General features: G+C 51.6%; 1 protein-coding gene across 4 annotated transcripts in view; it reads left to right on the top strand.

Moving 5' to 3' along the window:
- Abcc8 (ATP-binding cassette, sub-family C (CFTR/MRP), member 8) overlaps positions 1-12,182 on the top strand; it is a 72,786-nt gene that overhangs the window by 44,019 nt on the left and 16,585 nt on the right. For 3 of the 4 annotated variants that reach the window (XM_013512093.1, XM_013512092.1, XM_005380385.2), the window contains exons 17-21: positions 6,943-6,978; positions 8,457-8,501; positions 9,059-9,157; positions 10,209-10,293; positions 10,922-11,002. In XM_013512093.1, coding sequence (XP_013367547.1) covers positions 6,943-6,978; positions 8,457-8,501; positions 9,059-9,157; positions 10,209-10,293; positions 10,922-11,002 — 346 coding nt within the window. The remainder of the gene's footprint in view (positions 1-6,942; positions 6,979-8,456; positions 8,502-9,058; positions 9,158-10,208; positions 10,294-10,921; positions 11,003-12,182) is intronic. The other variant, XM_005380386.2, reaches the window with a different exon arrangement.

The raw sequence follows: 12,182 nt of genomic DNA, 5'->3' as shown, positions 1-12,182 counted from the left end.
AAAAGGCAAGAAAAGAAGAGCTGGATAATGAAGAGGCATAAAAGGCACTGGGAGCCTGGGCAGTGGATGGCGACAGTCAACCCAGAGCTTGGCTCCACGCGGAAGAAGCATCTGGGTGGAGTTTATAGCTGTCATTCAGGAATAAAGTTTGCAGCCAATTTGGCAGAAGGTCAAACTTTCCCTGCCAGCCATTTTTAGAGAGAAATTATTCAGGATCTCAGGTTTTCACAGGCAGGAGGGCAGAATTAAGTAGCAGGCACCCTCATCTCCGGTTTTTCCACCCTGCCCCCGACTGGTGCGCCGAGCAGGGGCTGTGGCTGTGGCCGTGCATTTACAGTGCGTCTCTTGGGTTTCCGATGACCTCGCTCAGTCTCTTGAACCTTAATTCCACCAGGGACTGGGATGTGTTTGAGGACAAAGGTATCTTTGCCTCCTTTCTCCATTTGATTGGACAGATTTCTCAGCGGTCTGCCTGGGAAAGTCCAGGCCTTGAATTTAAGGTCACTTTACCGTTCCTGTGGGCTGACTGCCACCCAAGGCTTTGGGGTGAGGAGTCCTTGCCTGTTGCTGACTGTGTCTGCCCTGAGGATAGGAGCCCCAGTGAACTCTGAGCTGCAAAAAGCAGCCAGTATTGAGTAGGCACCTGCCATGAGCCAGACATTGCTTAGCACTTAGGAAGCACGATCTCACTGTCACTAAGTGGGGAGATGGGTGTTATTACCCCACTTTACAGAAGCAGGAGCTTAGGCTCAGAGACGTTGGGTGACTTGCTGTTGGTGTGTAAAGCAGGAGCTCTGAGTCTGAGTTCTTTCCCTCAAGTCTCGCTACTGCCTCACCGGTTATTGTCCCAGCTCTGCATAGGGGCCAGCTAGATCCAGTCCTCCCCAGAGTGGGCCTTTTCTGTATGAGACTGCTGAATTCAGAAATTATAGCTGCCCCTTGATTCCTTGTGTTCTACTCTGCACATCAGTCCAAACTCCTCTGAGCCCGGTCCCTTCCTCCCCTTCCTCACCAGCCCCTCGTGTATCATCCCGGCAGCATCGGCACGTTCCTTGTCCTTTGCCGGCTGCTTGCGGGGGGGCTAGGCCTCTTCTCCAAGATGGCCAAGCCTCAGGGTTTGACTGTTGCCCTCCTCTCTTCAGAAACCTCTGCCACAACGCAGGTGACATAGAGGGCCCTGTGGGACACCTAACACAGGGTACCCTTAGGTGCAGGCATTGCCTTCGTTGCTTCTTCCTAGGCCCTGGGAGTGAGGCATGGTGAAGAAGCTGAGATGAAGCCAGCTGCCCCAAGCCACCCAGCTCTTACCCGGCAGAAGTGGGATTTGCACCCAGGTGCCCAAGCACATGGGCTTTCTAGTGTGTGATAAGATAGAGGGACCCGAGAACACTGCCTGACCCACCAAAGGCCAACAGCCCCAGTGGCTGTGACACACACACGCCTGTCTCAGCAGAGGTACTACATGGTCCTCAGGGCTCTGTCCTTGTCAATACCTCCCCTCCTCAGCAGGCAGCCCAGGCCCCAGCTTCCGGTTCTGTTCAAGGCAGGGGAGGAAGCTGTGGAGCAAAGGTTCTCTTTTCTCCAGACTCCACCTCGCTCTCCACACAGTCCGGCTCCCCCTAAGTGTAATGAGAGGCACGGAGAGCTTGCAGCAACCCTACGGAGCTGTGAGAACTTGTTCCTGAGTTCATGCTGCAGTGTCTCTACATTGATACATGAACTTATCCAACAGTTATTGAAGACCTACTGTGTGCCAGACCCTGTGCACAGCAATGGGAATCCATACATGCTTGAGACACGGCCCCTGCTTTTAAGAGAGGTGAAGGGAGATCAGTGCTACACGAAAGCACAGAACAAGGACGGCCCCTGCTGTGAAGGCAGGAAGGTTCACTTGGGGTGAGTGTGGGTTGATCCGGTAGAAAAGGCAGGACTGGGAGAGACAATATTGTAGGCACAGCTGGCTGCATGGGTAGAGGCTTAAAGAACACAGCTTGGAGTCCTGAGGCCATGGAGGGCACTGGAACTGAAAACATGGACTTGGAGTAGATCAGATGTACCAGGCTTGGAGTACATGCCCAAAGGCTGTAGCAGAGGCCTTGGTACTGACAAAGGATGATAGTAGGTGAAAGAGATTGACTGCAGGAAGGGAGACCAGTTAGGAACTCATTACACTGGTGAAGAGCAGGAGCGGGTCTTAGCAGCTGACTTTTCCTGCTGTTTGTCCTGCAAAATCCTGGGCACACTAGACTAGTTTTGGCCCTGTATGTTAGGCATCCCTCCATTCCTGGCAGGAGCTTCTGCCCTCAGATATTGGACCTCAGGTCTGTGGGGAGACCACGCTCTTACAGTGAGCCAAGAGCAAAAGAGCTTTTGACTTGGCAACCCCTCTTGAGAGTCTGCACCCCAGCAGCCAGAGGCAAAGGTAATGCCAGGCCACTGTGATGTTTTGTCCATACCAGGGACAGGTCCTGGTGACCAGGAAGAGAGTCCAGAAGGCACAAGTCAGGAAGCTGGGAGACTAGAGGCTCAGCTTGGTGAATGCTCTGGGGAGACAGGACTTGGTTTGTTGGTATGTCTGTTCACTGAGGAGCTAAGTATGGCACTGGAATTCACACTGGGTCCCTGTGCTTTGGAAAATTCCATACACGTTCTGTGCCAGCTTTGCCTTTTTACCCATGGGATTGACATGAGGATTAACCTAGCATGTAACAAATGCCCTTTAAATATTATTATAAACATTATTATTCAACAGTGTACCTCTTTGCCAAGCACAAAATTCCCTTACTGCTCTTTAATTGCACTCCACATCTCCCAGGAGAGACTGCGGTGAGCTCCCTGGAGACAGGGACTGTGTCTTATTTATCTCTCGGTGCCCATAGTGCCTTTACTAAATTAATTTACTCAATGAATAAACCAGAAACCACTTTTGCTCTTCAGGAGATTAATACATCTTGGCGTGTCTTTCCCACAAGCCTTTGCCCAAGCTGCTCCCTCACCCCAAGTTCCAGATTCCAACATCAACATTTGAAATGACCAAATACTCTCAGAGCTGTGATTATTTGCTTCTATGTCCATTTTGAGCAAATAATCGGGTTTCTTGAGGTTCCATATTGTAGCTCAGGTGCCTTGTGCTGGATGTAGATTTTGTGAACTGCTCTGTGTAGGCTCCAAAGGGAAAGATGTGGCCCTCCACTCAGGGAGCTCATGAACCCAGGGTGGTTAGGGGCATACAGACAGCACCCCAGGCGGGCACAGAGGCGGCACCTGCGGAGGTCCTGCCACCAAGCTGAGAGCTAGCAGGCTGCCCTGAGCCAGGTGGCTCACAAGTACTCCCTTTAGTGACAGCCCCTGGCCCCTGCCTAGCTGTCTGCTCAGTGAACTGTCAACCTGGAAATTTGTAAACACCCTGTATAATCTTTAAGTGAAAAATATTTTAATAAAAATTCATGTGAGCAGATATACTCAGGTGGAATTCTTTCCCAGGAAATAACAGGACCATTAATACATAGCAGAATAGCTTTAAATACCCCCAAGGAGCCGGAGGGAAGCAAAGCCTCAGGACAGCATGAGGGGAGGGATTCCCAGTCTCCAAGGAGGGGCTGCTAGTCCAGTCTCCCTGAGGCTCCCTGCTGCCCGCTCCAACCGCCTCTGAGGCTTCCCTACGTGACCCATTCATCACAGCTGCCTGGGTCCATTCCAGAGGTCTGTGCGCTCCTGGCCCTGGGCCTACCTCAGAACAGTTCTTGTCTGGGGTTGGCATAGAAGCTGCCTGCCAAGGTGACAAAAGCCTCACCACCCAGGAAGTAGGAAGCCTGGGGGCTGATCTCCAGAACAGTCCCAGAGCTTTCAGGATGCTGGGGTCCAGTGCTGCTGGGTTCCCGGCGACGCAGGTGTGACAAGAGGTATGGAAGTGAGGCGCCGGGCTCGGGAGCCAGGTGGCCTCTCGTTATAGTGCTGACCCTGCCCTCCTGCCCTCCCTCCGCAGCTCTGTGACCGTGGGCAGGCTCTTCAGTTCCCTCATTTGGAAAATGACAGGAAAAAACTCTCTTCCTTTTCTGTCTTGGAGATTTGAAACCCAGTGCCTTGAGGCTTGGGACCCAATGAAGAGAGTCCTGTGGGTGAACGATATCGTTTCAGGATGACGACAGGCCCCCAGCGAGCAGGACAACTGGACATGGGGATCTTGGAAGTCCTAAGCTTTTTCCAACCTTGGTGTCCACTTTTCTTTTGATTCATTGCTGGGATCTTAAATGAGTGCTAGGAATGTTCAATTCCCCCCCGCCTGCCGCTGCCACACTTTAAGGACCAGAAATAAGGAAATCTGGGCTTGCCTCAGTTTTCATGGCCAGTGAGCAGAGAAGCTTCTGGATACAGTCTCTACAGCCCTTATTTTCCTCCCGTCCACACCACCTGTCACCATGTGCTGTGTCCTCATCCTCGTCCTCCTCCACCCGGCAGCCCCCTAACCCCCACCGCCAAGTCCTCCCACCGCCCTTCAGGCTCTGACTTGGCTCTGACCTCTATGAACCTTTCCTTATTTTCTCAGATTCCCTCCTCTTCTAAATGACCTTTTTTTTTCGGTTTGTTTTGTTGTTGTTTTTTGTTTTTTTCCAGTACCAGGAACCAAACTCACGATCTCGCACTTGCCAGGCAGGTGCTGTGCCGCTGAGCTAAATCCCCAGCTCCTGAATGACCTTTAGAATTTTTTTTCTCTGATTTTGAAAGAGCACACATTAAGTTGGAAAAAGATATACAAGTATAGAGAAGTAAAAACGATTTCATATCCTGTCCTTTCCTACCCAGAACTTTCCCGTCCTTTCTCCATCAATTGCATGTGTGTTTGTATGTACTGTCCCTAAAAAGTTCTCTGATCCTTTGCTGCCCCTGCTTTTTTTTTGTGATCTTCTGACTGCCATACCTGTCTGATTCTCCTACCATCCCAGGAGCCCGGAGGGCAGGCTGTGTACTTCAGTTTAGCATGGTACACGCATGCCCAGATTCTGGCTAGCTGGTGGGAAGATTGTGAGTGCACTAAGGTTCACAGAGAGGAGGAACTGAATACCCCCGACACTCACTTCAGACCCTAGCAGTCGCTGATAGAAAATGCCTGTTCGATGTGCTGTTCGTCCCTTCTTGGATTAAAACAAATACACAGAACCTTAGGGAGGTTCAGGACTGCTTTGGAAAGGGACGAACCTAGATCTCACACACCGCAGCTTTTCCGCGTCCTGGTTGTCACATTGGCCCTGCTCTGCAAACCCTCAGCATCCTTGGCTGTGAAGTGGGGACAGGGCGTTCAGAGTCGCTGCTGGAGGAGACACAAACTTCGTGCTGTGCATGGGAAGCGGCTGCAGAGAGTGCAGCCCCTCCCTTCTCCTCAAAGATTAATACGTCCGCTAACCAGCTCCATTTATTACAGATCTGCCATGTGCTAAGCACTGTGGGGGCTGAAAAAGATGCTCTTCCTGCCTTAAAATCCCTGTGGGGCTGAAAGGCTTCCTTCCACAGGAGCAGATTGGAAAGTAGGGTAGTCCATTAGGAGGGTTAATTGAACAGCCTGGACAATGATGTACGCTGAGTTCGGGCCGGGAGCACTGGTGAACCCAGTCCTCAGGGAGGCCATAGATGCAGAAGTAACAACCTGTACTGGATCAGTCAGGAGGAGGGCTCCAGAGATAAGCATATCCTGCCCCATGGAGTTGGAATTTGTCAGCTTTGGCTTGCTATCTCCCTCCTGTTAGCAGCTTGTCTGTAAATTGTGAGTTACCGCAGTCTGGTGGTTGGAGAGGTTAAGCTGGGTTGAGGGTGAAAGGAGACTGCAAAGATCTGAGAACAGGGCAGAAGGGACAGGTAATTACGGCGGGGAGTTCAGCAGGCTTCTCTCTTTCCCTGTGTTTGTCCATCCTGGGTTTCCTAACAAGAAGATATTTATCAGAGCTGTGGCTTTGAGAAATCACAGTGAGATTATGTAGCATGACATTGAAAGTATGCAGATCTGAAATCTGACCTGGTTTTTTTCTTGCACTTGCTGGCTGTGTGAATTTGGGCGAGTTACTTAGCCTCTCTAAGCCTCACTTCCATTTTCTGCAAAGTGGGAACAATAAAAATAAACCTCTTTAATGTGGTTATTTTGTATATTAAAAGAGAGAATACTATTGCAGTGCTTATCGTGGTACTTTTGAAAGTTCACTCTATATTAGCAGGTTTTAACATTGTTAAAGTAAGATCTATATGAAAACACAGCTGGTTGTTTTTCCCCAATTGTGCATGTCAGAGTACACATTTCTGTGGCCCAGGGCTGCTTCTAGAAAGTTGAGAGGTCTCGGGCTGGGGCAGGAGAAAGAGCACTGGGAAATTTGGCACCAAAATTCAAGTTACCTCACTTACTGTTTTTCAAAACCATTCCTTACTATAATCCACAGTATAAAATGAATTTCATATCACAGTCCACTACATCCGTTCATTGATATACAAGAAAAATTCACAAAAGAAACACAGATCTTAACCCTGTGCAGCACAGGCTGATATTTTCTATTTTGAAGGCAATTGCAACCTACTTACATCTGGTCCAATTATTGGGTCCCCATTTGCAGTGTGAGAAAGAAACACTGCGTAAGAGGACTGTGACCTTGGAAAAGTCGCTTTCCCACCATGAGCTTTAATTTTCCCAACTATAAAAGTCTTGGTGCCCAGCCAGCCTCCCTGTGCTCTTAGCCAACAGCAGGAACCCTGATTGAGCCCTTGTTGTTTTCGAGGTGCCCATCCAAGTGTGTGGGCACGTGGAGATCAGGAGCCTCTGCCCAAAGAAGCTGTGTGGGGACCCTGGCAAGGGATGGGAGGGTGGCGGGGTGGGGATTGCTTCTTCACAAATATCCAATGTGATGGAAAGGCAGTGGAGTGTGTGTGCGATAACTGGTGTTGATCTTTCCATCTGTGCCCCAGCAGCCTTCCCGATGGCGAGACCGGAGAGGACCCCAGGTACCGCCTTGGGACTGGGTTGGATGCGGGTCTGGGTAGAGGTGAGGGCCTGAGATTGGGAAATGCTAAGTATGGAATCAAGGTTGTGCAACCTGTGTACTTTTAGAGGGGTGAAGCTAAGTCACGCATTCTCAATGAGGACTGCAATTTTTTTTATTTGAGGGGCGTTTCAGACATTACAGTGCTTTGTGCTCATCCAAAAGGCCATAGTGCATAAACTGGCATCAGTTTCTCTGTGGTATTAAAAATTCATGTGAGGAGAGTCAGCAAGTAGATTAGCGGTTGCCAGGGACTGGAGAGGCAGTGGGGGCGGGGGGACAGTGACTGTTAATGTGTACAGGGCTTCTTTTAGGAGTAATGAACACGTTCTGGAACTAGATAGTGGGCATGGTTGCACAACCTCGTGAATACACTAAAACCCACCAAATTGCTTTTAAAATGTGACAGGAGATGGATGGTTAGAAAAATATGTCTTAGAAAACTCTAGGGATGATCATGAGGGAAAAACAAGTTGAGAAACAGGGCTGTAAGAAGAGGAGGCTGGTGTCCCTGGGACAGACAGGAAGTGCAGGGTTGTTGCTTTCTGCTCAATACAAGTCTCAAAATTCCAAGGGAAACCGACGAATGAGACTTTGAGACCCTTGCACGCTCCCTCCCCTGTCCCACAGACACCGTGGAGACTAGAGGTGTTTGGTCAGGACTGGAAAGGTTGGTGTACCTACGTGAATGTTTGGAGCCTCCCGGCTTCTCTCTCCAGCACCAGACTCTGCCTCCCAGTCTTTTCTCTGGCCTTTCTCCCACCTCATCCCCAGTGTGACAATATGCCCAGCCCCGCAAGCCATGGTGACCATGTTTCTGGAAACCACATAGGGCATGTGACAAGTTCAAGTGCGTACGATGAGATCCAAGTGACAGAATTTGTTGGCACTGGAGCAGTTTGGGGCGGTCCAGAGCACATGGGTGCTGCCGCTGCTCTGTCTTTCCTGGCAGACCCCCCAGATTCCACGTTTGCTCCTGACAGGACCACGTGTCAGCTCCCTGGCCGGAGGTGCAGGCATTGGTGTCAGCTGCCTGGCCAGTCTGGTTCTGGCCAGCACACCCCTGCCCGGGCCCTGCTGGCCTGAGACCTTAACCTGTGCATCTGAATCCAGGTGCAGAGTCAGGGTCTGGAGGGGTCACATGATGGGCCTCATACTCCTTGACCTGGAGTTGTCCCCCAAAAGCTTGTACCATGGTGCCTTTCCCCCATTCTTTCCCTTAAATGAACTGGGTCTCCAAAATTTCCTTGCACACCTGTGTAGTCAGGCCCTGCAGGCTCCCCATGATTTCCTCAGCCCGTACCTCACTTGTGGGTACAGACTTTGTCCCAGGGATAATAAAGGCGCATGGCTCATGTGGGGTTTGCGGGGGCTTGAAATCTTTATGGAGGACCCAGCCCACCTGAGCAGCGTCTGAGATGCGCCTTTCTTCCCCTGCAGCATCCCAGAGCGGGAGACAGCCACCGACTCAGACTCCGACATCAGGTACCAGGAGACAACTGCCCCCAGGACAGACTCCCCCGGAGGGCTGTCAGGCCTGCAGAGCCCTGTCTCCCTGGAGGACAGCTCTAGGTCCCATCCCTAGCTTGGGGGCCCTCTGTGCTCCCCACCTCCATCCCGGGTTCCTGAGCTGTGACCACTTCTGTGCAGGAAGCTGCTCCCTTCACAGCAGATCACGGGGAGACCTTGAAAACCACATTACACCAAATGTGATTTCCTCGGCTCTGCTTTGAAGAATAAATGTTCTTCCGTTTGGAGTCCAGTGGTTCAGGATAGAGACCTAGCAGGGACAGCAGAGGGCAAGGCTGGGGCAGGCTGGGAGCAGGGCAGAGAAGGCCAAGGTCCCCTCCCCCAAGTGGCTGCAGTCTGGACACCCACACCTCCTTCAGGCCCTAGAGGCAAGAGAGGTCACACATGCAGATTTCTGCCAGCTGCCCCTGCCATCTCAGCACTGCCCCCGCAGCCTGGCCCCAGTCTAAGCCATCAACTGGACAGCTGCTCTGAGCTGCCTCCCCGCCCCAACTTGCACCTGCTTTTTCCAGGAAGAGAGGCCCAGTGGCCTATGCTTCTCAGAAACCATGGCTGCTGAATGCCACTGTGGAGGAGAATATCACCTTTGAGAGTCCCTTCAACAAACAACGGTAAAAGCCTATGGGAAGGGAGGAATTGGTCCCTGGCTGCCTTGTCAACCTTCCCTGGGCTCCAGTACCCCCAGCTGCCCTGCCCCTCGTCAGTCACCCACACCCACCTGTCCTGCATGCCAGGCTGCTTACCTGGAGTCCAGCCAACCCCATATGTTGCATCTGGAAAGGATCCAGATAAGCATGGGCATGGGACAGTACAGCCCCTGTAGGTATAAGGAGGGAGAGAGACCTGCCGCCTGGTCTCGAGCTAGTGGGCACCTACCTAGCACTGCGCCTCTCCATTCTTGTGATTCCACACCCTCAGCATCAGGGTTGGTGCACTGTTTTCCCTCCGATGACAGTACTGACACCCAGTATCCCTTGGGCCTTCGCCAGGTGTCAGGCTCAGTGTCAGGCTCTTTGTGCATGTGATGTCCCTAAGGCTCACACAACCTCAGGAGGCAGGTACTATCCTTATCCCCATTTTACAGATGAGGAAACCAAGGCTCTGAAAGATGAGGTAGCATGACCAAGGCCACCCAGCCAGTAAGTGACTGAAAGGGATCTGGAATCCAAAGCTGCCTCAGTGCACACTTTTCATCAGGACACTCTGATGCCTTCGTGAACCCTGGCTGGCACCTGCCCAGGCTAAGGGCTGGCCAGGAAGGATGAGAAGAACAGGCTAGGCAAATATTTGACCAGCCATCATCATTACTGCCCAGACCAGCCAGCCGTGATTTTCCCAGGCAGTGCCCTGAGCGTGAGCCCTGCTGCAGCCTTTCCCACTGCGTGGAGACCAGGGGCCTCCTCTTGTCACTTACTCTGCATATTTGCACCTATCCAATTTCATCCTTCAAATATTTAACCTGCCCCACGGCTGAGTGAGGTGCTGACCTCAGCTTTTCACAAGCTCACATGGTGTTTGCACACACCCCAGTGGAAGAACCATTAAAACCATCCTTTGCCCTGGGCACAGCTGCCCAGGGACTAATGGCCTCTGGCAGGTGCTGAGGCGCTGCTCTGGCCAGGCGGTCAGCTGTCCCCCTTCCCCATCCCCTCTCCTGTCCAGGTACAAGATGGTCATTGAAGCCTGCTCCCTACAGCCGGACATCGACATCCTGCCCCACGGAGACCAGACCCAGATTGGGGAACGGGTTGGTATAGCCTCCCCTGCCCCACACCCGTCACCCGCACCATGCCCTGAGAGCCTTCTCGAGGGGAGTGAGCACCTGAGAAATGGGACAGGGTGCAGGTGGAGAGCTGCCCACAACTTTCCTTGATGATGTTTGTCTGTAATGGGTTTTTAGCCCTGCTTGGTGAGCAGGGTCAGCTTAGAGCCTTCCTAGCCTGGGGACGCCTGGACATCTTCACTCATGCCCGCTGAGCATCCATGTGAGGCACTGGGCTAAACCCAGCGCTGTACTGGTCTTGTTCATTCTCTGAGTGAGGCCCCCTTCCACAGACTTAGACACATAGGATTCTCCCAAGATCTTCCTCCTTGGGTGCAGTTGGAACCTTTACTTCCTCTGTCCTGGTTTGTGCTGGTCAGAGGGTCCCCAGCACCTACATGAGGAACCTTCAAAAACTTAGAATCCATGCTCTCCATTTCCAAATGAATTCAGTAAAGACGAACGTGTGACTATATCTGCAAGGTGAGGAAAGGTCTGAGAAGTGGGTAGATGGAGCCAGGTCTCCCTCCCGAGGAGCTCACGTTCTAATAGGGGCTGGGATCATCTCTTCTCAATGGCTAATGACATGGCTGTTCCTCCTATCTGCTGACAGGGCATCAACCTGTCTGGTGGTCAGCGCCAGAGAATCAGTGTGGCCCGTGCCCTCTACCAGCACACCAATGTCGTCTTCTTGGTGAGTGTCCCGACCAGCATTTCACCCAGGCCCTCATTTCTGGCTGTTTCTACACACACACACACACACACACACACACACACACACACACCGCTAACAACCTTCCTCTCCAGGAGCAAACTATCTTACCAGAGATAGTGCCTGTTTATCTGCTGATAGGGAAACTGAGGCGGGCAAGGATAGGGCCAGTGATGCACTGAAGACTCCACACTGAGCTCTGCAGTAACTGTGAGGGAGGCAAGTTGTAGCACAAGAGTAGTGGGGAGCCTGCTATCCAAAAGGCAAATACAAGATTGGATGCTGCCACTTCCCCTCCTGGGCCCTGCTCAGACATTGCTAATTGATACCTGCATTACTTCCTGTGGAACTTCACTTGGCCTTTGTTGAATATTCAGCATAGCACTAGATGCTAGAAGTCAAACATGAGCTGAAACATGTCAGCCTGGCTTCATGCCAAGTTCTGTGTCAAATGCTTGGGATGATACTGAAGAATCCTGAGTCTCAGGCCTTAGCCTTGAAACTTTAGCTGAGGAAACCAGGAGGCATAGCCAGTTCAAAGCTGAACTGTAGTACAGACCATGAGGGGGTGTGGTCCAGGAGGCAGCTGGGCAGGCTGGAGTAATCAGGGAGGGCTTCCTGGGGGAGGGCCTTGAAGAGAAAGTTAAACAGAAGTGGAGAGCAGTTTGGTCAGGGAGATGGAACAAGGACCCTCAGATCTCTAATCCCAGTTTTATTCTCTCACTTCTTCCACAGCACACACAGCACTCATCACTAAAGACATCTCAAACATAAAGATTTCTCCCCTTTGTTAGCATCGGACACATGCTCAGCACCCTTCCAAGTTCACCCTTCCTCATTCGTGGTCCCCTCTGAGATTTAAACAATCATGTTAGATAAAAGTTAAGTGGCTACTTTATGTTGTTGGGGTTTTATTAAGCTCCTTCTCTGTAGGAGGCTTAGGTACCAGAGGTCTCAAACCTGGGGGTCTCACGGTCAGGAATGCAAAAATCAGACCTGATTTTGCACATGTATCTGTGGAACAGAGAGGAAGGAGAGGGAGGAGCGGGTCAAGATGGGACATGAAACCATGAGCAGGAATTCTCTAGACAGACATAAGGCAGAACAGCACTCCAGGCAGAGGGAGCAGGTCAGGTGAAGGCCTCAGTGTCAGGCTCTTTGG

The sequence above is a fragment of the Chinchilla lanigera genome, unplaced genomic scaffold (assembly GCF_000276665.1).
Source record: "Chinchilla lanigera isolate Chin_1 unplaced genomic scaffold, ChiLan1.0 scaffold00013, whole genome shotgun sequence".
In the NCBI taxonomy this organism is placed as follows: domain Eukaryota; kingdom Metazoa; phylum Chordata; class Mammalia; order Rodentia; family Chinchillidae; genus Chinchilla; species Chinchilla lanigera.
The sequence above is the reverse complement of the archived record's forward strand: the minus strand, read 5'-3'. Positions and strand labels throughout refer to the sequence as shown.